This window comes from Microtus pennsylvanicus, chromosome 2 (assembly GCF_037038515.1).
Source record: "Microtus pennsylvanicus isolate mMicPen1 chromosome 2, mMicPen1.hap1, whole genome shotgun sequence".
Classification (NCBI taxonomy): domain Eukaryota; kingdom Metazoa; phylum Chordata; class Mammalia; order Rodentia; family Cricetidae; genus Microtus; species Microtus pennsylvanicus.
In genome coordinates, this window is record NC_134580.1 from 127,358,554 (window position 1) to 127,384,440 (window position 25,887).

General features: G+C 52.2%; 1 protein-coding gene across 1 annotated transcript in view; it reads left to right on the forward strand.

Moving 5' to 3' along the window:
* The first annotated feature begins 4,439 nt into the window (after positions 1 to 4,439).
* Positions 4,440 to 25,887, forward strand: part of Angpt4 (angiopoietin 4) — a 34,524-nt gene continuing 13,076 nt past the window's right edge. Inside the window, exons 1-4 of the mRNA XM_075962479.1 lie at positions 4,440 to 4,869; positions 20,351 to 20,506; positions 22,015 to 22,127; positions 23,784 to 24,022. Of these exons, the coding sequence (XP_075818594.1) occupies positions 4,558 to 4,869; positions 20,351 to 20,506; positions 22,015 to 22,127; positions 23,784 to 24,022 (820 nt within the window). The 5' untranslated portion in view covers positions 4,440 to 4,557. The remainder of the gene's footprint in view (positions 4,870 to 20,350; positions 20,507 to 22,014; positions 22,128 to 23,783; positions 24,023 to 25,887) is intronic.

The following is a 25,887-nucleotide window of genomic DNA, read 5'->3' on the forward strand; positions in this document are numbered from 1 at the left end:
ATGTCTGAGTTCCGGTGGAGGTGGACAGGTGGGACAAGGACTTTGTGCCCCCTTGGGTTTCCTGGAAGACTACCAGGGTCTCAAGAGACCAGACCCTGTTCCACTGTTCCAGGCTTTAGCATGCAGGGCAGTGTGACTAACCCATTCAGTCCTCCAGCTATAGCAACTGGGCCAGGAATAGCTATGTGCCCTGAGCTGGGATGTTTCCAAAGCCATTGGAAAAGTGGCTTTCTATTTCTGAGGGATGCCGAACTGATAGAAGACAGTAGTGTCAGTGGCGGGAATTGTCAGAGGATAAAGCCAAAAGACAAAATCATCCTGGAAAAGAAGAGGAAAAAAATCCCCACTACTGTCTAAGCTCCGAGACCCAACCATCTCTAATGCTAGACCCTGATTTCTCAGCTGCATTGCTCACCAAACTCTCTCTTTGACAAACTATTTGAGCAAAAGTCGAAGTGCTAAATATCAAAAGTGCATTCTACAAGCTCTACCCCTATGCTGGCAAAATGAAAATTCACCTAGAAATCAGTTAGTCTTCTACACTTGGAGGCCAGACACTTAGAATGGCCCAAATGGAATCTTCCTCCACCCCAGCCCTGAAGGAGAAAGCTGACACTCTAGTTCCTCTTTGGGACTGTACTGAGCCAGCTCCTACCCAACGGTGGGAGTTATTTGTTCAATAAACTCTTATGCGTGCTTCTGTGAAGCTGACCTTGGACAGGCACCAGGCACTAAGGCAGAAAGAACGGCCACAGCCAGAGGGTGCTGAGCCTGGGTTCAAGCACGAGCCTTTATGAGGCAGGGGAGTGCTTTGGTAGGGACACTGTGGCCGGGGCCATTGGAGCAGTAATAAGAGGGGTAGACAAAGCAGGGAAGTGGCACTGCAGGATGTACATGGGGTGACTTCCGTACAACTTCATACAGAAATGTGAGCCTCAAGCCTCAGGCGGCAGAGCACACACAGAGGACCCCATCAGGTGTCAGACCGTCCCACAGGGGTCTGTGAGCCACCAGTCTGGACTTGAGAAGAGAGGGTGAGTCCATGAGTGCGCAGGAGAGAGCACTTGGTTGCCACACTGGAAACAGACTGGCATGCCTTCCCAGCAAGAGACAGGCCTCCCTCTGTGACAGTCACAGCAGTTTTCTGGTCCACACGGGCTGAGAAGGAGCAGAAATCATTGAGCTGCAGTTCTGGAACTCTTTCAGGAAACCCAAAGCAAGAGGCTAGCCGGAAAGCCATCTGAGAACAACGTTCTGCACTTCAGCAACACCAACTGTCACTCAAAATCAATACACCTCTCTCCTCAGCAATCCCCACCACCACCACCAAGAACCAAACCCTAAGCTTACCATGCCCTTCTGGACCTCTTTCCAAGGGTGTTAATCCTGTCCATGGGGCCCTGCCCTGCCCTCTCCTCCCTTAGCCTCCTTCCCAAGGCCTTTCCAGTTGATACATAGACTTGAATAGGTGCCTACCTACAAACCCTGGGGACAGTCCATCTCCAGACCACAGGGAGGAGTGACAGCTGGTCATTTATCATGCACTGTGCACTGACATTATCAGGCAATGGTGGCTATGAGCCCCACAAGACAAGAAAAAGAGTCAGTGAGGTAACTTCACTTGGCCATGGCCACAGTCAGAGACATACAGGCCATTTAGAATTGCATACAGGCCAGACCGGTCAGTGGGCTCAGGACACGCAGAACTAGAACAGGGCAAAGCAAAGCTGGCTGGATGTGGGACCGTGCAGAGACACAGAGGGAGATCATGGCTCCTGAGCAAGCCCAGCTATACAGCCCAGGCTCCCACATGGAACCCAAGCCAAGCTCTTTGTGCATCCATTGAGAACTTTTAGACATCATATGGTGTTACGCTCAGCTTGATGGAAACACTTGAAATCATCTCTGAAGCCCAATGGTGAGAAGTAGTTCGGCCTTTCACCTGGCTCTCTGGAGTTGTGTGCCTCTGTATCCCTCAGTGGCCTAGTGAGAAACCTGCATACCTGAAGCCACTATGCTGGTGACGACTCTGAAGAGACCCGGAAGGCCAGCTGCTGACAGATGAGAGAGGAAGCCTTCAAATAAAACCTGACCAACCGTCAGTATGCTGTGGGGAGGACTGGAGCAGAAGGCCTCAGGGAACACTCACACTCCTGACCTGACAGATGAAAGTAGTTATTGTGGTTAAAGCCACCAAGCACTCGGGCCCCCTGTAGGTGCTGTGATGAATGGAGAGGCAGAGTAGGTGGGCAGCAGAGCTCTGGACAGAGAATGTTCCATGTGCGCATGTGCAAAGGCCCTCAGAGAAGACAGGATGTGTCACAGGTAGTGGGGCCGACAGGTAGCCACCCCAGCACAGGCACTGGAGACCCAGCTCTTCGTCTGGTCTTACCAATGCTCTTTTGTGAAGTATGACGGTCTCCTCTTTCTGCTGAGAGAGAGCTGTTAGCATAGCCCTGGGTCTATTGGGCAAACCCTGCGCAGGGAGTGAAGCCGTGTTTCTTCCATTCCCTCGTTCATTTGTTCTCTCCATCACCAAAGGCGTCTCCTGTGCAGGACACTTTCCACTGTCGTCTGGAGTCCACATCACAACCCACAGTGTGATGAGTATTCACACTGTGAATATTTCCCAAGTCGATCGCAGACAGGCTGGGGTGGCGGAGGGTCTTGCCCACTGCCAGGGCAAAGAGGCAGGGAACAGTGGGACTGGTGAGGGGCGGGGGTAGGGGGGAAGGTAATGGCTGCCGAGCCTGACCTCCTCTCCCTCCCTACCCCCATCCAGCGCAAGGCCTTTCAGAGTATGTGTCTTTGAACAAATAACTCAATTGCTCTGGGCCGGGCTTTGTTTTCTCTGTGGTAAAATGGAGAGGAATCCTGCAGGCCTCATTGGGGTCAAGAAGTGTGTCAATCAAGAGTCATGATGACGGCTGCCCTTTAGTCCACATTCCTGTGTATCCGGCACACGCACGAGGCTGTGCTCCTAGTCTGAATTCATAGGTTTCCTCCTCCACGGCCTCATCTGCAGTCAAGGCGAGCAAGGCAGAGGTGGCCCACTAAGCAGGCATCTTGAAAGCTGAACGCTGTCCTCATCTACAGCTCTTTTTCCTACCAGAGCCTCACACCTGGCCCAGGGTCCAGGCCCCAATGAGCTCTTGTTCATCCATCCATCCATCCATCCACTCAGTCATTCATTCATCCATCCATTCATTCATTTACCAGGAGTTCACAATACAAAAGAGAAGAAACACTACCATGAAGGTACACTAACTGCACCCTGAGGGGCAGGACCCAAGGACAGCCCATAAGCACAGCTATCAGTCCCCAGTGGCCATGGCCCCAGGGACAGAGCTCTGCATTCTCAGACTTTGACTGCAATATCCGTAGGAGGGAGAAACACAAGCATGTGGTGACACCACGCCTCCCTAGTGTGTCCCTGCACGGTATGGCCTGACTCGATTGCTTTCATGCTCTGTAAAGTGGGTACTGGCATTTTTCTTGCTCAAGAAGAAGCCAAGGCACAGAGGTTAAGCGACTTCGCGACAGCCACACAGCTGGTAAACGGTAGGGCTAGATTTTGAACTGTAAACTGAAAATTTCCTCAGTGAGCCAGGACTTACAGCATTCCTCAAACAAGAGCTGGGCTTTGCTCTGTTTTGCAGCAGGAGTGTGAGATTTAGGGCCAGCCACCTCTGATTCTAGGGGTACTGGCCAGGATACTCCCCAGTCCAAGACTTACCACCCAGAACAGGAAGTCCTGGGACAACCTACCCAGGAGACTTCTGATTCCTGGCGCCACCACGAAGCCAGAGCCACCACAGGGCAGAATGCCCCCGCCCCAGGCCCCAAGGGAGAAGGGAGGCCAGGAGCCAATCGTGCTGGGCACCCACAGGACTCTCCTCCAGGCTTGGAAGGCTTTCTGTCTCCAGGCTGCTTCCCCAGCCTCGCCTTGCTCCCTCCTTCCCCAGGCTGCTCTGGGGGTCACTGCCTGTGTTCCAAGCCTAACTTGGAATCAGAAGGGGAAGGTGGTGGAGGGGCCGAAACTTGAGAACCAGTCTTTGGGGGACAAGGGTGGGGGTGGAAGGAAGAAAAAACTGGGGAGAGGAGAGGAAGAAGATTCAGATGCTTCCCACTGGGGAGGGAGCCTTGCAAGAGCTGTGGTCCAGTTTGTGCATGTGCGTGCCTGTGTGTGTGTGTGTGTGTGTGTGTGTGTGTGTGTATAGGCAGCCTCGAGTCTGGCCAGGGAGGACAGGCCCCACTGCACAATCAAAGCCTCAGAAGCAGAAAGGGACAGAGAGAGGACAGAGGTGCCTAGGGGGTTGGGGGGGGGAGCAGGAGGCGAGGCCTCACAGGGGAAGCCAGCAGCTGTGGCTGCCCTGAGTATAAATAGCCCAGAAGAGCTGGCCCTCAGGACTTATAGCAGTAGGAATCTGTAGCCACAGTCTGTCTTCACAGGCCCCAGCTGCCCAGCTGCACAGCACATCTGGGCAAGTGCTGGCTGTGGGTGGGTGCCCACCCCGGTACCTCTGACAAGATCTTCTCATCACCATTTGTTCTGAGATGCTCTGCCAACCAACCATGCTGCTAGGTGGCCTCCTCCTGCTGGCCACCATGACCACAGCCCGGAAGAGAGGGTCAGCAGCCGGTGGGCGCCGCAATATTTACCGGGTCCAGCACGGCCAGTGCAGTTACACCTTTGTGTTGCCGGAGCCTGATCTCTGCCAGCTGGTGCCTGTGGCACCTGAAACCAACAGCCTCCAGGGGGACTTGCCGGCCTCCAGGCTGCCCCCATCAGACTTGCGAGCCCAGCGGGCCCAGCGTGTGAGCCAGCTGGAGAAGATACTAGCGAATAACACGCAGTGGCTGCTGAAGGTACAGCTGGGGTTGTGTGGTGGGCTAGTGGGTGGCTAGGAGACTGCCCTATTATCAGGTGGAACATCAAGAGGTGTTCATCCCAAGCCAGAGGGGCTGGGGCTTTATGTTGCATAGAGCCTCTGAGATGTGGGGTTCAGAGAGGACGTGGGATGAGGATGGCTATCAGGCCTCATATGCAAGGCTGAGCACCATGTGGCCGGGAAGCCAGATGTTCGTTCATTCATCTAAGAGGAATTTGCTGAATATGAGTCAGGACCATTCTAAGTGCCGGGCATCCCCACAGGAACAGGACAGTACATTCTTATCTAATGGGCTGAGGAAAGGGCGCGAAAAAGTTGTCTGCTTGTGTGGGGCCTCACACAAGCAGAGATAGGAAGAAGGCACAGGTTGGCTTTCCCAGTCAGATCCTTGGAGAATCTCTGAGGAAGTGAAGAGAGCAAATGGGTACCTGGAGGGCATCCTAGCAGAGGTGAGGCTAGAAGAGCACTTAAGTTGGGGCGGGGGAAGGGGCATTCATGGAGGGATGATGGGGCCGCAAAGGCCCTTTGGGATTTTGGTGTCTAAGTGACTTGGCTACCACAGTGTTGTGAGCAGGCTGAGACTAGTAGATTTGGTTTAAGTAAAAGTCATACTGGGTAGAGTGGCCTCTGGGAGGTGTGAGGTCTCCATGGATACTGCAAGCTCCGTACATGACGGTCTGGAGTCTATAGAATGGCTATCTGGTTCTGATTCATGCTGAGGCTCCTTGATAAACTGAAGCTAAAGAACCAAGAACCAAACGGTGAGTACGTCGCTGCAGTTTGGGCCAGGACCAGAAGGGCACCTGACAGTCCTCTTGCATTTCCAGGAGATGGTGCGAGTGGTGTCAATCTAGGTAAGCACTGGGTACAGAGTCGAAGACAAACTGGTCTATGAGCGTGTGGGCAGGATCCTGTCCTGTGGGACCTGGATGCGGTCACCCACTAAGAAAGAGAAGGAGACCTAGAGCCACTGGGGGCAGGGAGAGTGGATTGAACCAATCCATGGAGGTTTAAAACAAGGCAGACAGTAGACATGCCTGGTAGACAATGAGCCAAACAGAACAATGGCCATCCAGAATGCCTCTCTCACCCCTGTGGTTTCCAGACTGTTGGTTTTTTTTTACATTGTTATTACATGTGTTAACTTATCTGTGTGTACATGCACATGTCACATATGTGAAGGTCAAGGGACACTTGTGGGAGTCACGTCTCTCCTTCCACCACCTGGGTCCCAGAGTTCAAAGTTGGGTCATCAGGCATATTAGCGAGTACCTTTATCTGCTGAGCTGTCTTGCTAGACCCTGAACTTCTTAAATCATACACTCGGTAGGAAAGGTTTGCTCTCACGTAGAAGATGCACATTCAGGATTTACACACACAAGCCTATATCAGTATAATGCACCTGGATGACCCCCCTGTAATGAGCAGGCTATGCTACATGTACTGAAGCCCTGTCCCCACAGGCTTTTACATGCCCACCCCCACCACACATGCAGCCTCCGGTCCCTGCTGTATCCCAGATGCTGCTTCTTGCCTCCTGCCCCTCAGCATCTCTAGCCCACCCCCATCCTGTGTCCCTGTCCCCATGGAAGGCTTTCTCAACTTCCCACACTGGCTGCTCCATGCTGCTCGGAGCCTGGTTCTGTGGGCAGCTGTCCCCAAGTTCTATGAGATGTCTGAGTCAAGCCTTCCTCTCTAACCTTCCCCTTCCCCTCCACATCCACCTCGCACCAGATGTGTCCCCTGTTCTAATAAACCGTAGAAGCTATGGGGATTGTCCCATGCCTCCCAGTCCCTAGGCCTTCCTCAGGCTCAGAGGGAATAGAGGCCCTCAATCTCCTCATCTCCACCCCCCACGTCCCTAGGGACTTTCCTCTCTCTGTTGGTCTGCTCCTCCGCGTTTAATCATCCCCAAAGCATCCCCCATGCTCAGGAAATTGGAGGTATTGGAAACAGCAGCAGCTATAACCCATACTCTGCCTCCTCTTCCTCCTCAAGTCACTTCCCAGGTCCCAAATCCTATGCCCACAACTCAGCTCAACTTCCTAGACTTCAGGGCAGTGTTGGCAGCCAGCATCATCCTCTCGCTCAGGTCTGCCCAGAAGCACTCTCCCTATACCTAGTCTATCCCTCCTGGCTCCACCTGTACCAGCTGTTGGCTTCTCTGTGCTCGCTTACACAGGACTTGCCATCTCTCATTTAAACACCACCTTTACCCCAAGTCCCAATCTCTCGTATCTTGAACCCACTAGTACTAGCGTCTGGGAAATAGTGGAGTCAGTAGAAGATTTTGATTTGATGATCACTGAGACCCATCACTTGACCCAGGTCAGAATCCTACCTGGGTGTCACCCACCTAGATTCATAATCCAGGGAGTCCTGTGGGACTGAGGAATGATGGGAGAGTCCTCCAGCCTGACCTCACATTGGTGGGCCAGTAATCCCTGATTAGTTGTGGATGAACAAGCTTATTTCCTTATCTCACAGTAGGTCAGGGGGCCCTGAGAACACCATGAGACTCTCAGGCACCCTTTCTGCTGTGTCCCAGTGGCAGGAACGACACCAGTACCATGCAGTTGGTGCAGCGGCAGTGGGTTGATGGGTTTGTAGTCTCTCAGCACAGTCCACACCTGAGTCACCCCAACTCTGACCTCAGTCATGGTCCCTCTTATTCACATGGAACAAAGGGCGGTGAGCATCCCTTCAGGCAAGGAATGTCACCCACCCATGCTGGATTCTCAACAGGTTCCCAGCCTGGACCAGTCTCTGGTGGGTAGTCTTGCCATCTTCTGGGTAAGGGGCCTGTTGGCTTGAGCACATTCTTTCACAGCCCTTAGCATTCACACCTGGTCACCCCAACCCCTGTAAAACCTGCTACATATCAGACCCATGGACCTACACCTGCCTAGAGGTTTCTTGGCTTGAATATGTTACCTCCTTGGGTGGCAGCAGAGAGGAGAACTTTGACTCTGGAGCTTCAGTTATTCCTTCCCTTCATGACTGAGAGAAGAGGCCTTGCCTCCCCAGGCTTCACCAAGTAATAGCACTGCCCTCTTCTAGGAAGATTTAGTCTGACAATGCCCAGGGCATTCTCTTCTCAGTGGATCCTCGGTGAGTTCAGGGTATTTGCTCCAGGGTCCTCTGCAAACAGACGTGAACCCTGAATGAAAGGCTTGAGCCTTTCATTGCCCCCAGTTGAGATGTGTACCCCTCCTTTGAATAATCACACACACACACACACAACCTTGTCACACACACATTCATACCCCTTGAACATGCTTCTCATCCCAGGCAGGGAAGTTGTGCCTTCTGTGGCTGCAACTGGGACTTTCTTTCGGCTCCTGTCCCTTCCTGGCATTGTCTCGGGGCCATCAAAACTTCAAGTTTCCTTTTTGGGTTTTTTTTTTAAGAGTTTGGAAACATTCCCTGATCATATCTTCACAAAGTGCTGCTAAGCCTGCCCAAGTACTCCACCACAAGGTCCTTCTCTTGAGCTGCAAGGGAGCCCCTCCCTGGTGTAGGCTTAAGCAGCTAGCACCGACCTGCATATCTCTAGCTCCCTGTCTGTTCCTGCGGTTTACCTATGAGGAACCTGAGGCAGGAGGGGTCGGCAAGTGCACGTCCAACTGCATATGTCTTCTCCTGACTGTGGAAGCTGGACGCTGGAGGGCAATGCTGGAGGGAGCCTGTAGCCACCACCTCCCCGCTGTGTGGCTGCTGGGGTCCTACCACCCACAGTCGTGTGAGCCCCAGCCTCACCTTCCTTCTCGCACTCTTCCTCCCTGCACCCCTCCTTTGCCTTTCTTTACCCTACTCACCCCACCCCTCTCTCCTCCCAGAAAGCTTCTGTTCAGTGGCTCATGACCCACAATGCTTATCGTGGGCTGGACGATGCTCATTTCAGCTCCGTGCCTCTACCTGGATGAACTGCTGTGACCAGGAGGGATGAGGGGCGGGCATGGACAGTGAATGAAAGGAGTTCCTGCTGAGTAGTGTGGCGCAATGGTTAGCCACAGACCTACCAGGATGACCAGGACCTTTGCTTGGGACAGCAGATATGAAGAGCAGGAAAGGTCTCCTCGCCTGACCACAGCTGATACCCCATAGCCCTGCCTTTCCTTATCGGGGTTCTCCGTTACTTCTCACGGTGTTTACCAGTCTAGGGTCTTCCAGCCATAGAGTGCCTTCCTTGGCTTCTCTCTGTCCCCTCATCTCTTGTCTGTGGATGAGGCCCTAGCCAGTGTCCACTGTCAGAGAGCAGCGTGTCTTCCCTAGTCTCTAAGGCCACAGGGGAAGAACAGACATCACCCATAGAACTCAGGTCCTGTGCTTCCTCGTCTGCTCTGTGTGAGCACTGCCATAGGGTTCTGAGGCCTGCCCCACAATCTGTCTCTGCCTCCCTGTTCCTAGCTTTCTTTCTGTCTCTGTTTCTGTCTCTGTCTGTCTGGTCTGTCTCTGCCTGTCTATCTGTCTCTCTTTCTCTATGTCTCTCTGTCTCTTTCCCTCCATCCCTCCTTTCTTCCTCCTTGTCACCCTGCGCTTCTCTCTCCTTCTCCCTGTCACTTTCTGTCTCCTTCAGGCTCTCCCCCAAAGTTCCTAAGCCACCTCTCCTGCCTCTACCTCTCTGGATGTCCATTCTGGAGAGCTGGACCCAGGACCCCAAGGTGCCCACCCTCATCCCAGCTGCTTGGCTTGAGTCCCTCTGCCCCCTCTGTCCTCAGCCACAGGAAGAGGAGCTGGCTCCACCGGTGTGCAGGCTCCTGGCAACAAACAGATTATCTGGGCCCCTCAGCCCGGTGGCCTGGCCTGCAGGCCCAGGGTCAGGAGGGCATTCAGCAGGAACCTAGTGTGGGGTCCTGGCCCCACCCAAGACCCTCCCAGACTGACAGGGGCTCCCAGAAGCCCTGGCCTCCCCAGGCTGCCTGTAAATTCTTGGCATTTTCAGCCTTCGGTTATGCAAACAAGAGATAAATCTCAGTTGCCACAAGAAATAAATCTTGGTTGCCGAATGAAATAGCTTGGGGTTGGTTTCCTAACCTCTCCACTGGCTTTCTGGGCAGTCGATGCGGGGGATGGGTGGAGCAGCAGCCTCTGCTTCTGAGAGGAACGGGATGACTTTTCCAAGAAGGGCTCAAGAACTGCTTCTCCGGGAGTCCTGGCCCAGGACGAGCAGTTGGCTGATACTCAACTGGAGGCAGCAACAGCGGCTGCCTAAGGCCCATCCTGTCCCCAGAGGGACAGGTTTATTTGTTCATGTGGCTTGGCCAGTGAGCCTGTGGGCCAGGGCCACGTGTGTCTAGCTCTGTCTCCTCCAGTGCCTAGAGAGCTCGAGCTAGGATGCACATCCTCCCTGTTTCCTGACAACAGGAAGTGCAAGCCCCAGACGGGTCCATGAGCTGTACTTCCTCCGCGACATTCGGTCACCTCACACTCAGCCACATTCAGTTACTTCAGCCTCCGAGGGGCCCTGGAATACAGCTGTGCTGACCCGAAGGACTCCTCAGGGCCTGGAACAGCTGTGGTGAGGAGCACATCCTGAGGGTGCATTGAGCAGCTGAGGGCCTCTGGGGGAAATCATCTGTATGGCTGGTTTCTTTAGGAAGTGAAAGTCAGCGTACTCCCTGGCTCCCAGCATAACCAAAGACAAGGACAGGAGAAATTCAGGTTGACATTCACGGGGCACTTTCTGTGTAGCACACATTTGTGCTGTGTACTTTGTGTAGATTTTAGCATTTCCTTCTCATGGTGACCCCAGGAGATGAGACTGTCAGTGATGAGGAAGCAGGCACCGGGAGATGGGGTGACCCGTCCACGATCGCAGGGTCAGGGAATGTAGATCAGAGGAGAGCCATGATCTAAGTACCAAGGCCAATTTCTCATAGCTGCAGAGGCTTGAAATCCAGGGGGTGCAGATCCTCTGTCTGGGATCCCGGCTGTACTGCTCCATCCTTGGCCAGGCCACAGGATGACTTGGGGATCCCAGCTGCATGCCTGCCAACTGTCTTTGCAGCAACCTGTTCTGTTTTCAGGAGGGGAGATGGCACTAAAGTGTGGATATCAAAAAGGCTGATGGACGGGCAGGGCTTGTCTCCCAGGAAACACCACCGTGGAGCTGGAGAAGGCAGGGGATTGGCACTGGTACCCAGGTCAGCTCAGGTCTCTCCACTTACACAGAGCCTGTTTTTTAAAACTCCCTGAGCCTCAGTTTCCTCGTCTGCGAAGTGGGGATTATAATAAATTCCTCTGGTAAAGACAAAGTAAAGTGAGACCCAAAAACTATCTGGTGGGGTCTCAAGATAAAGAGATACCTGGGGACCCACTTCCCTCAGGCAGTTAGACCAGCAGAGCCTGTGGACCCCTACTCCTGGCCCTAGCCCAGCCTCCATTGGTCTATAGCACAGCAGGTCCACCGTGCATGGGTGAATAAAGAAGAGCATTTCTGAGCAACTGTGGCACCTTCCTCAGGAAGCTCTACAGCGGTGTGATTTGATCTCAGAGGGGGCCAGCACTGCCCATGGGCCTGGCATAGTCTGCTCCTTGCCAGCATTCTCGCCCATTTGCTCAGCTTATAGGAGACGCATAAAACCTTTCTGGGCCTCCTCATCAGCTCCAGCTTGGTTTCCTTGCATTCCTTTGGGCGCTTTAAGTGTTTGCTGAAATGGTTCGTGTATATAAACAGACAGGGAGAGGAAGCATCCTGCTACAAAGACAAAGCCTCACCAAGGCCATCATGCTCCTGCCTCTGCCCCCTCCTCCCAGCATAAAAAGCCATTCTGTATTTTGTGCTGGGGTGCACAGCCTCTTCTCATCTCCTCCGAGCAGGAAATGCAAGCAGCTGGGCCCAAACCCTGCCCGTCAGCTGTACATCCTCTGCCACATACGGTCACATCAACTCCTCCGTGACCCTGTACCTGGCCCTGCTCTCTTCTCCCGTGCCGTCTTCAGAGTCTGCCTCAGACTGCTAAGGACTCAGGCCAGGCCTGCAGAAGCAGTTCTGCTTACCAGCTTCAGGGGCAATGTTGGGCTCTCCCAGCTCCGGCTTACTCATTTGGGGGGACCATCACACTCCCCTCTGGGATGCTGGGGACCCGATTAGGGAAGAGCCATGCACTGCAGCTGAGCAGGGAGGAAGAAGAGTGCTGGAAGCAGCTCTCTAGATCACAGCCCAGGTGATGTCACTGCAGGTGATATCACAAGCAGGGTGAGGAAAGGCAAGGGACTCCTGTTTGAGTTCTTTTCACAGACCTACTCAGGGGAAGCTCGGATTCTTGACTTTGGTGCAGGAAAGAATTCAGGATGAAGCACTGTTGGATTTTATTTTAATAAGAAACTTGAAGCACGGGACTAGCAGAAAGACACACTTTAGAAAAGGAGACTGCACCCTCAAGTGTGGATCCTTTAGGTCTCGCTCAAGCGTCTCAGCAGAAACCATGTTTTCGGTTTTGATTTTGATGACTCTAGGGTTACATCTCAGAGGGTTGCATAGAAACTTTTCTCCTTTTTCCTTCTTCATAAAAAAATGGGGTTATAGGATAGTTCTAGGGCTCTTAGAATGGGAAACAATCTCATAAGATAAAACCATGGGTCATACGGGTGGAAGGGGCCTACGACATTCCTTTGACTGTAAATGGCATTTCTTGAAGATTCCTCACAAATTGCAGGTTACAGTGGGGAAAGGAGGGAGGTCTTCTGTGCTTAGACCTTAAGCGTGACTCATCGCTATTTTGACGTTCTTCTTTGAAAACATCTTGATATCAAGAGAATACCGTCTGTGTGTTGGCAGCCTGCACAGTCAATATTCACTGTGCTGGAACTGTCGGCTCTCGGGGGAGGTAGGAGGCGAAAGCTTCTACCAGATTCCAGAGCGAAGTGCTCCCTTCCTTCTGTACCACCCAGTGGTTCTGGCCCAGGGGCCCTTGCAGAGCATGGCCTGGCGGAGCATTCCTGTAACGGGGCCATTCCCCTTGGAAGGGAGCACTGAGTAAGTTCAGAGCAGGGGGTGTGAATAGACTCAGCTATGTGGATGGCCACTGGGACCTCTCTCCCAGTGGCCACAGCAAGAGGAATTGCAGCTGGACAGGGATGGAGGACTTGCTGTTCACACTACTCCTCTTGGCTCCCTGGAAGTTTGAACCGTGTGTTTTTATATCTGCCTTCTGAAGAAGTTAAAATTGCAGCCAAATGTGGAGCCCATCTGTAATCCTAGCACTTGGGAGGTAGAGACAGGAGGAATTGGGTGTTCAAGACCAACCTGAGCTACATAAGAACCTGACTTTAAAAAAGAAACATATTAAAGAGTTAAAATTAGAGACATGTGAATTAAAACTGAGAGAGAGAGAGAGAGAGAGAGAGAGAGAGAGAGAGAGAGAGAGAGAGAGAAAGAGAGAGAGAGAGAGAGAGAGAGAGAGAGAATTACCTGAGGAGAAACATCTGAGTTGACCCATGGCCTCCACACTCAGGCCCATACACACGCAACATTAAATTCAAAACAAAGGAAACAAAGTGTCTTGCGAGTTCCTAGAAACACATCTGTGTCTGGTCCAGCCAATCCTGCTTCTCTATTCATCCTTGGACTACGTGGCTCTGGTAGTAGAGCTGCTCCGTTCTGTGCGCAATCACAGGCGCACGATGATCTAGCGAGGGACTCACGTCCCTTCTGTCACTAGGAGCTGGAGGCACACCTCCGTCGTAATACCCACAGGTATGTGACACATGAGTATATCTGTCATTTCCGCTGGTGACCAGACCACTCTGGTCGCTCCTGGCCTAATTCCATCCACATAAGAAAAGTTCGCTTTAGCAAGAGATTATTTGGAGGGAAAATATCATTTTTTTTTTAGTGTGCAGATTCCCTGAATTCTACTAAGAGATTCTTTGGGAACCCAAGGACACAAGTGAAAACTAACTAGTGGAGGAGCTGAAGAGATGGCTCAGCAGACAAAGGTGCATAATTGCTCTCCAAGAGGCCCGGAATTCAATTCCCAGCACCTACATCAGCCAGCTCACAGTTACCTGGAAATCCAACTCCTCGGGCCTCTGTGGGCACCTGCACTTGTTCTCTCTCTCTCTCTCTCTCTCTCTCTCTCTCTCTCTCTCTCTCTCTCTCACACACACACACACACACACACTTAGAAATAAAATAAATCTTTGAGAAAAAAAAATGAACACCTGGTAGTGTCAGGCAAGGTGGGACACTCCTATGATCCCAACACTGAGGAGGCAGAGGCAGGAGGATCACATGTTTGAGGCCAGCCTGGGCTGCATAGTGAGACTGTCTCAAAGGAACAGAAGAATATCTGGCATATATGCTAGCTGCTAAATACATTAATTATACCTGTATTCAATCACAATATAATTTTGACGTTTATTGATTTCGGTGTGTGTGTGTGTGTGTGTACGCACGTACATGTAAACACGAACACACATACATATGTGTGGAGGTCAGAATGTAACTTGCAAGAGGTGGTTCTCTTCTGCCATGAGGGCTCCTGAGATCACAGTCAGGTCATCAGGCTTGGCTGCTCCTTTACACACTGAGCCATCTTTCTGGCCTTTCATTGCGCTTTTAAAATACAAACATATTTGAGATGTGTAATACAAACCGAAGATGGCTGTCCCCCCACTGTCACTCCTCCCCAGAGGTTGGTCACGCTGGCTAACAGCTTGCCATCCTTGTCATGCATCATCCGCATCTTCCTTCCACAAGAGAAGGGCCATGTCACGCAGGAGTGGATCTCCACTGTGGCAGGAGTGAGTCCGCACTGTGGATGGCGCTCTGGTCTGGCCGTGGCGATGCTCATTCACGCACATCTGAAGAGAAACAATGGAGCACGGAAGAGGCTCGGCCGTGGTGTCGGGCAGCATTGCCAGGAGGTAACTGTAGCATACGTGTACTAGGGTTTGTCACCTGCTGGTTACACAACCACACAGAGCTGTTTACCCAGTCATCTCAACAGCACTCCTAGAAACCCTGGGGGTAGAAGCTGTGATTATCCCTGTTTCAGTGAAGAGTCTCGGGTAGATGGAAACGCTTGTCTGAGGCCAAGTGGTGGCCACCGCTGATCCAAGGCTTGACCCCCTTTCTATAGCAGTGGCTTTTCTGAACTCTGAGCCTCATGCACCTCAAAAAGACACATGGAGTATATAGCTCTCACCAGCCTTGACCTTCAAATCCCACACATACTCCCATCTGTTTTGGGGCCTTCATCTTTGCCTTCCCTCCACCCGAAACCTCTCCATCCTGACTTTTCTCTAGCTATTGGGATCTCTTCCTCTTAGCCCAAATGACCCTGGCCAGCTTGCCTTGAGTGTTCGTCCTGCCTGGTTTTGTTCATGGTGTATATCACTACTGCAGGTTGACTTGTTTGCCTAGTAGGGGCCCTGAAAACAGAATACTTGTTGATTTTGCTCATCCCTGACTCCCTATACTAAGGGCAGGGCCGGTTATGTAGCAAGGGTTCAAAAAATACTCCTGAGTGGGTATGTGCTCAAAACCCAAGATCCCATGTTGGTAAAAGAAAACAGTTCAAATTATAATGCATATTTATCTGGGACATTTTCTAGAACCTTGTGTTGGGTTTCTTTTTTTATTGAGGCATAATCCACATATAGCAAAATCCATGTACTGCCATCTCATGGTATAAGGTATTGCCAGCAACCCTAAAAGTTCTCGTGCCCCTTTGAAGACACACATGCCCACTCAAGGCCTGGTGAATGGAGATTACGACTTGCTCAAATGCCCCACTGGTGGGGTCCCACATCTGCAAACACTGAGTCTGTGTTTTTCGCTTTGGAAGCCTGTCACTGTGGCTGGGTACACTAAGGACTCGTTTGTTCCTTCTCTTGGAGTGGAGCCCACAGGGTGACTGGGGCTCAGCTATTCAGCTCTTAGCCAATTAAGATACATCTATATAGATAACAGCAATAAAGCAGGCTCACTTGGACCTGCTTAGTCACCAAAACTACATACTGGGATTTGCATGGAGGACCCTTCCTTTCTTCCTTAGTCTCTGCCTGCTGAGACATCTCCTTTCCCCTCCTCTCCTCTGCCCTTTCCACATGCCTTCTTCCAAAGAGAGGATTGTACTTACTGCCTCCATAGAACATATTTGGGAAGTGAGGTCCAGGAGCATCCGGAACGCTTCCAGGGCGCACAAAGAGGAAGGCAGCAGAGTGGGGGCTTGCAGGTGAAGGAGTGGTGCACGCTGGTGATAGGGAATGCTGTGGCTCGGCTCTGAGAACTGGCGGCTCCGAGGGGCTAGGAAAGGTTCTGATGGTCTGATCCTAGTGGAGTGATACCCGGATAACAGCAGAACCCTGCCTGGGTCAGGTTCTCAAGAGGGTTTCTTTCCACATCCATTGACGGGTGCCTCAGCCTGGCCAGCCCTGGCTGCCTGTCTAGGCTGGTCTTAGTACCCAGAACCCCAGCCTGGCTGACAGGCCATCTGGCTGGGATTATCTGCTGAGGGCCCAGGCCAGTGGGTGGGCTAGCCGACTGGATAACAGGATGCAGCTGTGGATGGCTTAAGCCCCGCCCAACTACTTACAGTCACAGGCCCAGTGGGGAAAATCAGTGAGTCTGCTTTTAGGGAGCCCTAATCACTCAAAAGGGCCCTAAGTCACCCTGAGTCCTCGGCCAGGCTCTATAGACTGAGGGAGGCCTCATGGAACCGGGGCTTTCCTATATGTGGGTTCTAACTTGAAACCTACAGTGTGTAGAATCCACGTCAGCCCTGATGTGTAGAGAGCTCTCTGGAAAGTTCTCTACTCAGAAATGAACTTGCTGCTGACTGTCTAAGTAGAAGCTCAGGGCCCTGGAGTCTGCATCTGACCCAAGTTCTAGAAGGTTCATGTTGAGCAGAGTCAACAGGCAGACCTGGCACTGCTCCGTGCACCCGAGCCACTGGTGGGCCCCAGCCAGCCACCCAGTAGTGTCCCTGGGGAGCTGAGGGAGGAGGTGAACAGACTGGAAGTTCTTCCTGGGAGCTCAGCACATAGACTTAATAGCAGGATGTGTGGGATGAACAGAAAAGAAGTCAAGATTAAGGTCTGGGTTTGGGCCTTTAGGATTGGGTGGGGCCATTCGCTGAGAGGAACAAATGGGAGAGGACTGAGATCCAGGGACAGGGAAAGAGGGAGGACTCGGGCCTCTGCTGGGCACGGGAAAAGCTAGTTGTTTGGTGTTCGTTTCTTTATTTCTCTCTCTACACATTTGTTTTTGAGACAGGGTCTCAAGGTAGCCCAGGCTGGCTTTGAATTCACTAGGTAGCTGTGGATACCCTTATATTACACAGCCCCTTGTCTACCTCTGAGTGCTGGAATTCCCATATCCAGTTTTAGAGATGCTTGTCTGAAACCCGGGTAGCTATGGAGAGGTGTCCAGGAAGAATTCCTCATAGGAAATGGTAAGTCATGAACTATGAAAGTCTCAGGAGTGGCCAAAGCACACGTGCAGTATCCCAGGGCTTTGGAGCGCTGAGTCCTTCAGTGTCTGGCCCCAGAGAGAGCCTATGCATTTTCTTAGAAACATATACAGTCAACTAGGGATGGTGGTACATGCCCATGACCCCAGCACTCAGGAGGCTAAAACAGGGGGGTTGTTGTGAACTCAAGACCAGTCTCCTAAGTTCTGGGCTATAGAGCAAGACCCTGTCTCAAAAAACCACACAAACACACACACAAAAGAAAAACTAAAATCAAGGCCCTTAGAAGAGCATCTACTAATACTGTAGCTATAATCTAAATATTAAAGACCAAATTGACAGTGAAGCTGTTGCCCCATCCAGTGGTGGGTTGGTAACTCCTATAATTCCATAGTCATACTGGTGGGGGAAGGGGGTTCTGTAGATATCCGGCTAAGGATGCAAGCATTCATATTTTTTCTTTGTCATGGAGTCACAGGACATGCTGGGCCAGCTCATCTTTGTGGCCTGAACTACATTTGATGGAAATGTCAAATTGCAATCACAAATCCATGTTCAGTGTCACCTTGCACTCACTCAATGCCGTGGACTCCTGAAATCTCTTCACAGACTGTCTGGTCCCCTATCGAGGACCCCTGGCCTAGGGAAAGAAGGAATAAAAAGGCAAAGAGACCAAGACTGAACCATGAGAAGGAGGATTCAGCAATGCCCGGGTTGTAAGAGGAGAGTGTGTTTGATTGTATGTGCGTCCTGCAGCTATGCTGGTGATAGTTACAAGATGAGATAAGGGGTCAAGGAGATCATGACAAGGTGAATTAAAGGATCTTGGCAGGACTAGGGATGGAACCCAACAGATAGAGCCCTCGCCACACAAGCCTGCGTTTGGATCCCCAGAACCCAAGGAAAGCCAGGTGCTAGTAGCACATGTCTGCCATTCCAGCCCTCCTGCAACAGGGGAGACTGAGACAGGAGAAAACCCCCAGTAGCTCTCAGGCCAGTTAATCAGCAGCGGTAGACAAGAGACCCTGTCTCAAACAAGACAGAAGGTAAAGACCAAGACTCCGGGGATAGAGAAACTGGGAGGCAACTGGAGGGAGCGGGTCCTAGTTATTAGATGGATCTGTGAGCACATATCCTCCATGTGCTGCAAGAGAGGGTGGGGGGGTTGGAGAGATGGCTCAGTGGTTAAGAGCACTAGCTGCTCTTCCAGAGGTCTTGAGTTCAATTCCCAGCAACCACATGGTGGCTCACAACCATCTGTAATGAGATCTGGCGCCCTCTTCTGTCGTGTGGGCATACATGGAGGCAGAATGTTGTATACACAATAAATAAATAAATCTTTAAAAAAAAAAGAGGAAGAAGGAAGATGAGGGCAGAGGCCTGGCGATGCTCCAGGCTGCTCCACGCGTCTTCCTTGTGTCTCCACTTCAAGGTCTCAGTTTTTTTTTAAATATTTATTTATTATGTATACAATATTCTGTATGTATGTATGTCTGCAGGCCAGAAGAGGGCACCAGACCTCATTCCAGAAGGTTGTGAGCCACCATGTGGTTGCCGGGAATTGAACTCAGGACCTTTGGAAGAGCAGGCAATGCTCTTAACCACTGAGCCATAAGGTCTCAGTTTTATAAAGAACACACAGCTTCTCCACATTCGGTAGTATTGGACCAGGTCTGGAAACCCACGTTTCTAACCAGCTCCAGGTGAGGCTGATCCATGGACCACTCTCTAGGCTTTCCCAGTGCTCTTCCTATGCCCGCTGGGTCTTGGCAGTGGAGCATACACGGGAAGTGCTCATGGCAGGAAGAGATGGGTGGGCAGAGGAGAGACGAGGGAGGGTGGGCAGAGGAGTCAGAGAATGAAGAAAGAATCAGCCCAAGGGAGCCAGACCCCCATTCAAGATCCCCATCCCTCCTTGAGAGCCCTAGCCTTCCAAGGGCCCCTTTGAGTGGCCCCTGTGGATCTTAAGGAAGCTTGAGTTCTGGCCTGAGAGACAGAGGGACCCAGTCAGTGAGTGAAGCCAGGAGCAGTGAAGCAGAGGCTCAGCCTGGGGACTTGCTGTTCACCTCTCCTGCTTGATCTTGGCTTCCCAGCACTCCAGCACCATGGCCTCTCAGGAAGAATAACAGCCCTGCCAAAAAAAAAAGCAAGCCAGCTCAAGGCATCCAGGGCCCTTCCTTGGATGCTATGCGTTCAGCCATTTGGCAGACAGCCGGACTAAAAGAAAGTTCGGTTTGGCAGATGGACAAGGAAACCTGTACAAAGAAAAGATGTGAGCCCACCCAACCCTCCTCTGCCATAGGCCAGTTCTCCCCTAGGAAGCTGGGGAAAGGCAAGGCATGAGGGCTACACTCTGATCCTTGCTGAACCCCTTTTCCTATCACTTCCTTGAACACAATTATTGAGTAGCCACTGTATACCTGGTGGTGTGTTAGATATTGGAGATGAAATATTGAGCAAGACTGTATCCCTGGCTTCCTGTAACTGACACTCTGGAGGGTACTAAGGACTGTAAGTGTGATGTCAGTGAAATGACATGAGGGAGTGACCGTGTGAGTGGAGAGGTTCTGGAGAGAGTACAGGGGACGTAGCATGTGGAAAGGCCTAAGGTGGGCAGGTGGCTGTCTTGGAAGGATGCGTGGAGCACAGCCTCTGGAGTAGAACGAGAGATGAAGGGAAGGATGGAGGAGGGAGTGGACTGGCTCTGGAGGAAACAGCAAATCCAGATTTTTTAGCTTTTCCTATAAGATGGGAACCCTGGGGTAACGTAGAGCAAAGGAGAGGTGTGGCTCACCTAGTTTCAACAGGACCCTTCTGGCTGTCCAGCGGGGGACAGATGGTTTGCAACAAGAATAAAGACAGAAGCCAGTGGGGGAAACCTAGGGAAGGGAAACACTGGCCTGACAGGGCACAGTCTCAGCCAGGGGTCTACCCTAGCTGCTGCTCCGTACTCTGCCATGGAGCTTTGTGGGAGGGAGCGACAGGAGGCTCCTCCCAGCTCCTGCCCTGTCACTGCAGCCCTCTGTCTCCCTACAGCTGGAGAAGTCCATCCTGAGGAGCTTGAGGTCAAACCTGGTGGAGGCCGAACAGCACACAGTCCCGAACCAGACAAGCACCGTGCTAGCACCAGGTGCCGACGTCGTGAACCAGACTGTGGCTCAGACCCACAAGTTGACTTCTGTGGAGGCCCAGGTAACAGGAGAGCCACCAGAGGGCTTCCTTTCTCTGCCACTGTCCCAGTGAGGCCTGAAGTCCCCTGGCCTCCTCTCTCTGATGACACATCCACAGAGCCGGTCATCTTGCTCTAGACTGAAGTCCTGGGTCAGACTTCTCTGTGAAAGCTCAGTGACAAGACTGGACTGGGCACTTGGGAGCAAAGGAGGGAGCAAGGGAGTGGGGAGGAAGGAGCAACTGTTTGCTAAAGCCCTCGTGTGTGCCAGATACCACGTGAGACCCCAGATCCAGGCTAGAGCCGTAAGCAAAGCAGTCAAACTTCTGTTGACCTGGACCCCACCAAGAAGGCAAGTGGGATACACGGCCCCTGTGTGTTACTCAGTGGCGGCGCCAGGGAGCCAGCATGGCACAGAGAGAAAGAGGGGTGTGCTGGGTGCATGGGTAGAATGGGAGGCTATGAGTCCAGACAGCAAGGTCAGAAGGACACCGGGATATAGTGCTAATAGGATGTGTACCAAGTTGCTAGGAAGAATACACCAGACAGGGAGAACAGCATGCATAAAAGCTCAGAGGTAGAGGCTGGGCTGCTCCAGGAATATGGAGGAGGGCAATGGCCTGAGAGACAGAACAAGGAAACAATAGATGGAAACTGAATCAGGGGCCCAGTGAGGATGAGCTTTCCATGGAAGGGTTCTGAGCAGAGGGGCCACAGCATGAAAGGCTGCCTCAGACCACTTTGTAGGAAAGGGATGAAGGGGAAAAGGCAAGAGCAAGGAACCCGGTGAGGCCAGCACAGGACACTGGATGAGAGGCAGCTGGCTTTCTGTTGCTATGATAAACACCATGACTAAAAGCAACATAGGGAGAAAGAGTTTATTTAACTTTTGCTTCCAGTTAACAGTCCATCATCGAGGGAAATGAGGGCAGGAACTCAAGCAGGAACAGAGGCAGGAACCATGGATGAATGTTGCACAATGGCTTGCTGTCCACGGTGGGCCCAGTTTGCTTTCTTATACGGCTCAGGACCACCTGCCCAGGAGTAGCATCATCCTTAGAGGGCTGGGCCCTTCTAAGTCAATCAACAATCCAGAAAATGCCCCACAGAATACCCTCAGGCCAATCTGAGAGAAGCACTCTCCTAACTGGGACTCCCTCGAGAACTCTGGACTGTCAAGTTGACAGCTGAAGCTAACTAGGAGAAGCCAAGATGCGACGTGGCCTTAGGGGGAAAGGAAGTGGTGAGGGGCCATTTGGAAGATGGGGCTGATAGACCCATTTCATGTGGGGTCAAGGATATGCCTCTGGAGCCCAGACGGCTAGAAGATTGACATTGGCGTGCAATAGCAGTAATGTGGAAGGGCAAATCAGAAACTGGATGAATGAGGGAGGGCCTGTGAATAGTAGTTAGCTAGTAGCTATGGAAACTCATAGCTTAGGTTGCAGTGGGTTAGTAAGTTTCAAGAGTGGCAGCAGGCCCTTGGGCCTATATAGCAATGCCCCCACAATCCTCCTGCTTGTTGAGACAGGTCCCAAACCAGACATCACACATAACGCTGGAGAACTCACTGACCACCAACAAGCTGGAAAGACAGGTGCTGATGCAGAGCCAAGAGCTGCAGCGGCTACAAAGTCGCAACAGGTGAGCGAGGGCGGGGCTGGAGCTAGGCGAGAAGCTAGAGCTCCCCAACACTGGGATGGGGCCGGGGCCTGGATTTGCACTTGGGTGAAGGACCACTGTGGCCTGGAGCTAGGATGAGGGACAAAGCTGGGGTGAGGTTGGGATAAATAAGGATCAGAACTAGGTTTGGCATCCAAACAAGCCCTGGTGATGATAGGGTGGGGCTCAGCCCAGGCAGCACCAGGCCTGGCTCCCGGATTTGGTATTGACAGACTGTCATTTTCCTTTGATTCTTTCACTTTCCACTCTTCCTTCTTGTCATGGTGCTCGCGATAGATCCCAGTTCCTTGCACATGCTAACAAGCTCTCCACCTCTGCGTCAACCCTCAGTCTCCTCCCCCCAGCCCCCACACACTGCCCTTGTTTGGAGTTCATGTTGTTGGTTTTGTTTGTTTGTTTGTTGGTTGGTTGTCAGTTTGTTTTGCTTGAAGTGGGTTCTCACCATGTAGCCCAGCTGTCTTCAAACTTAATATGCTCCTGCCTCAGCCTCTGGTACTGGCATGATAGGCTTGTGCCCCCCCCCACCCATCTCTCTCTTCCTGTTTTAATTTTTTTTTATTGTTGTTGTTGGTTTTTCGAGACAGGGTTTCTCTGTATAACAGTCCTAGCTGTCCTGGAACTAGCTTTTCTAGACCAGGCTGGCCTCAAACTCACAGAGATCCACCTGCCTCTGCCTCCCGAGTGCTGGGGTTAAAGGCCTGCACCACTACTATCTGGCCTATTTTAGATTTTCATTACTTTATTAAGATAGAATTTTCACACCTTTCAGTCCACATTGTGAACTTTAACTGGCTGCCATAACTGTCAGTACAGAGCCTGACCTGACCATCCACGCCCCCGTCCTGGAGAAAGCAGTCCCCAGTGTCTGTCCTCACGGTCAGTCTGGTGCTCTGGACTAGTGTGCACTGGGGACACCTGAATTTACACAGACAAAAACAGCGCTGGGGTAGAGACAAGGCAGGGAAACCCAACACCCAAAGCCCAGAGCGTGGTTCTGCAGTTGAGTGATGCACATGTTATTCCTTTCTCCAGCTTCCCAGAGTTGCTCCGAGTCTATTTCCCAGTCCCCATTTCCAGCTTCTCACTAATCCGCCCAGAGATGCAACTAGTGCTCTCATACCTCACCTCCCACAGACAGGAGAGAACTCCTAGAGAGGAAGAGATGACTGGAAAGCTTTCTTTTCTTAAATGTGTCTTTGCTTTTTATACCAGGTTATGCCTTGGGCTTATTGTGCTAATGGAGCTGTATGAGGCTCAACTCGGAAGTGGAATACTCACTTAGTATGACCCAGGGCCTGACTTCCACCCCAGCCCTGCAAGTGAGCAACTAAAGAAACACTAGCAATGCACCCCAGTCATGTGTCCCTGTCCCTCTACTCACTCCTATTCCTGTGACTCCATGGCCTCTCTCTCCTCCTTGATCCGAGCTGCAGGGGACACAGACTACAAGGCTGTGTGATCCTGCAGCAGTCACAGACTGAGCGTGTCTGAGCCACTGCACTGTGTGTGTAGCTGTCATACTCAGCCCCAAGGAAGCAGTGGGTGGGATGAGCGTTGGAGGAAGAGACCTTGCATCCCTGCCAAGAGACATGAGCCTCCCTGTGTCCCACCTGGCAGGGCACTGGAGAGCAGGCTGCAGGCTTTGGAAGCTCAGCATGAGACCCAGATGAACAGCCTCCAAGACAAGAGAGAACAACTGCAGAACCTCCTCGGCCGGCAGACAGGGACCCTGACTAAACTAAAGAACAACCTGCAGGCCCTCATCAGCAACTCCAGCTCCCTGCAGCAGCAGCAGCAGCAGCTGATGGAGTTAGTACAACGCTTGGCCCGCATTGTAGCCCAGAACCAGCGCACTGGTAAACAGCAGTGGGTGTGCATGGGTTGGGATAGAGATCCAAGGAGGGGAGGGAAGAGACCTTGGCTATACCCCTGTTCCACTCCTGTCCTCAGTTTCCCCATCTGCTGAATAGAAGTGAGGTAACAACACAGACAACCACAGCCTATGCAGACTAGTCTGTGTCTCGGTTCCCCTTTTTCTTTTCTTTTTTTCTTTTTCTTTTAAAACAGCTCTTAACTGATAGCTCTGGGTTGGAACTTGTTACGTAGACCAGGCTGGCCTCAAACTCACAGAGATTCACCTGCCTCTGCCTTTCAAGTGTCAGATTAAAGCCATGTGCCACTATACCCTGCCACCCAGCTCCTCTTGCTTCGCTTGCTACATGCCTCTCCAGGCCTCAGCTTCCCCATAAAATGGAGGGGTTGGACACAATAAGTCCCAAGAGTTTGCTCCCCTTAGCGCTACTGCCGCTAGGCCTGGAGAGCCATATGGAGCTGGGAAGAATGTGGTAAACCCAGGCTGCCACAGAAACATGCCCACCTTGCTCCACGGTCCTCTCTAGCACGTCCAGTTCCATCTGCGGTCTCCCAGACAATAAGCATTTATTGAGCACCCACTGTGTGCCAGGCAGAGCCTTGGGTGGCAGGAACTCAGCAGCACACAGCTGTCACGGTCACTGACTCCTGCAAAATTTCCTACCGCTTGGCAGGTCTCAGGGGAAGGAGGACTAACGCTTCTCCATTGAGGGCCCACTGTATGCCAGGTACTCTAAGCTGTCCACCGACAGCTTCCACAGCTCAGAAGGCTAAGGGACTGAGCCAGGAAGAGGGTACTTCAGCCTAAGGCCAGCAGGGGCACGAGAGGGGCTGGGTGGGGTAGGACTTCTTTCAGAAAACACAGGTTGTATGGAATGGATACTGGCTTGGTGGTGAGATACCAAAGGGCCTCCTGCTGTAGGGCAATCAGCAACCACCTTGAGGGAGGCTGGGCCTTTGGTAAGGTACCCAACTTTAAGCACTTGGAGGAGTTCCAGGCTGGTAGAGAAGTGGGGCAAAGGATACTCCTGGCTTCTCCCTAAGCCCAGCAGGCCAGGGAAGCCTTGAATGGGAGAAGTAGATGCCTTCTAACCCACAGGATACGCAATGACCAGAGCCATTATGGGGTTGTGCACAGCCTTGGCAGCGAGACAATCTGAATGAGTCCCATGTGTGGGTTTCTCACAGACAGGACCAGGGCCAGGGCTGGTGCCTTTCCCTGCAGGCCTGCAGCTAGGCTGCTCCCGCTGTGGCTGAAGGTCTATTCCCTGAGCCCAGGGGGAGGGTGTGTCAAGCACCCACCCCTCGCTGTCCAAACACCTGCCCACTTGCCTGACTGTCACCAGGAAAAGACTTCTGGGAGTTGCTTTTGCCCTCCGTACAGATGGAGAACCCATGGGAGGCTGAGTGAATAGGAGCTGAGGGAAGGATGGGACAGCACGAGCAGAAGCCGGGTGGGCAGCCAGCCTCTTGCTCTGCAGAGCTTCCTCCCAGCCAGTGATGGCTGTGGAGAAGAGGGGAAAAATTCCTGGCTATCTCAGAGACTCAGAGTCACAAAGTGAGAACAGGGACACAGCCCCGTCCATGTGATAGCAACCCCCGTGCAGCAATCCATCTGCCCAGCTTCCCTGTACTCAGATGAGACACCCAACCCCAGGAAAGGGGGGAGGGGGAAGGGGCTAACCAGTAGAGGGAGCAAAGTTCAAGCCTGGCTACTTCCCTCACCTCATAACTCACCCAACCTCTCTCACTTGCATGATAGGACAGGAGCATCCAGAAGCTCCTGTGCAGAGAACACACCAAAGACCACAGGGGCTTCGCATGGTGCCTAGAGCCAGAAGGGGGTGGA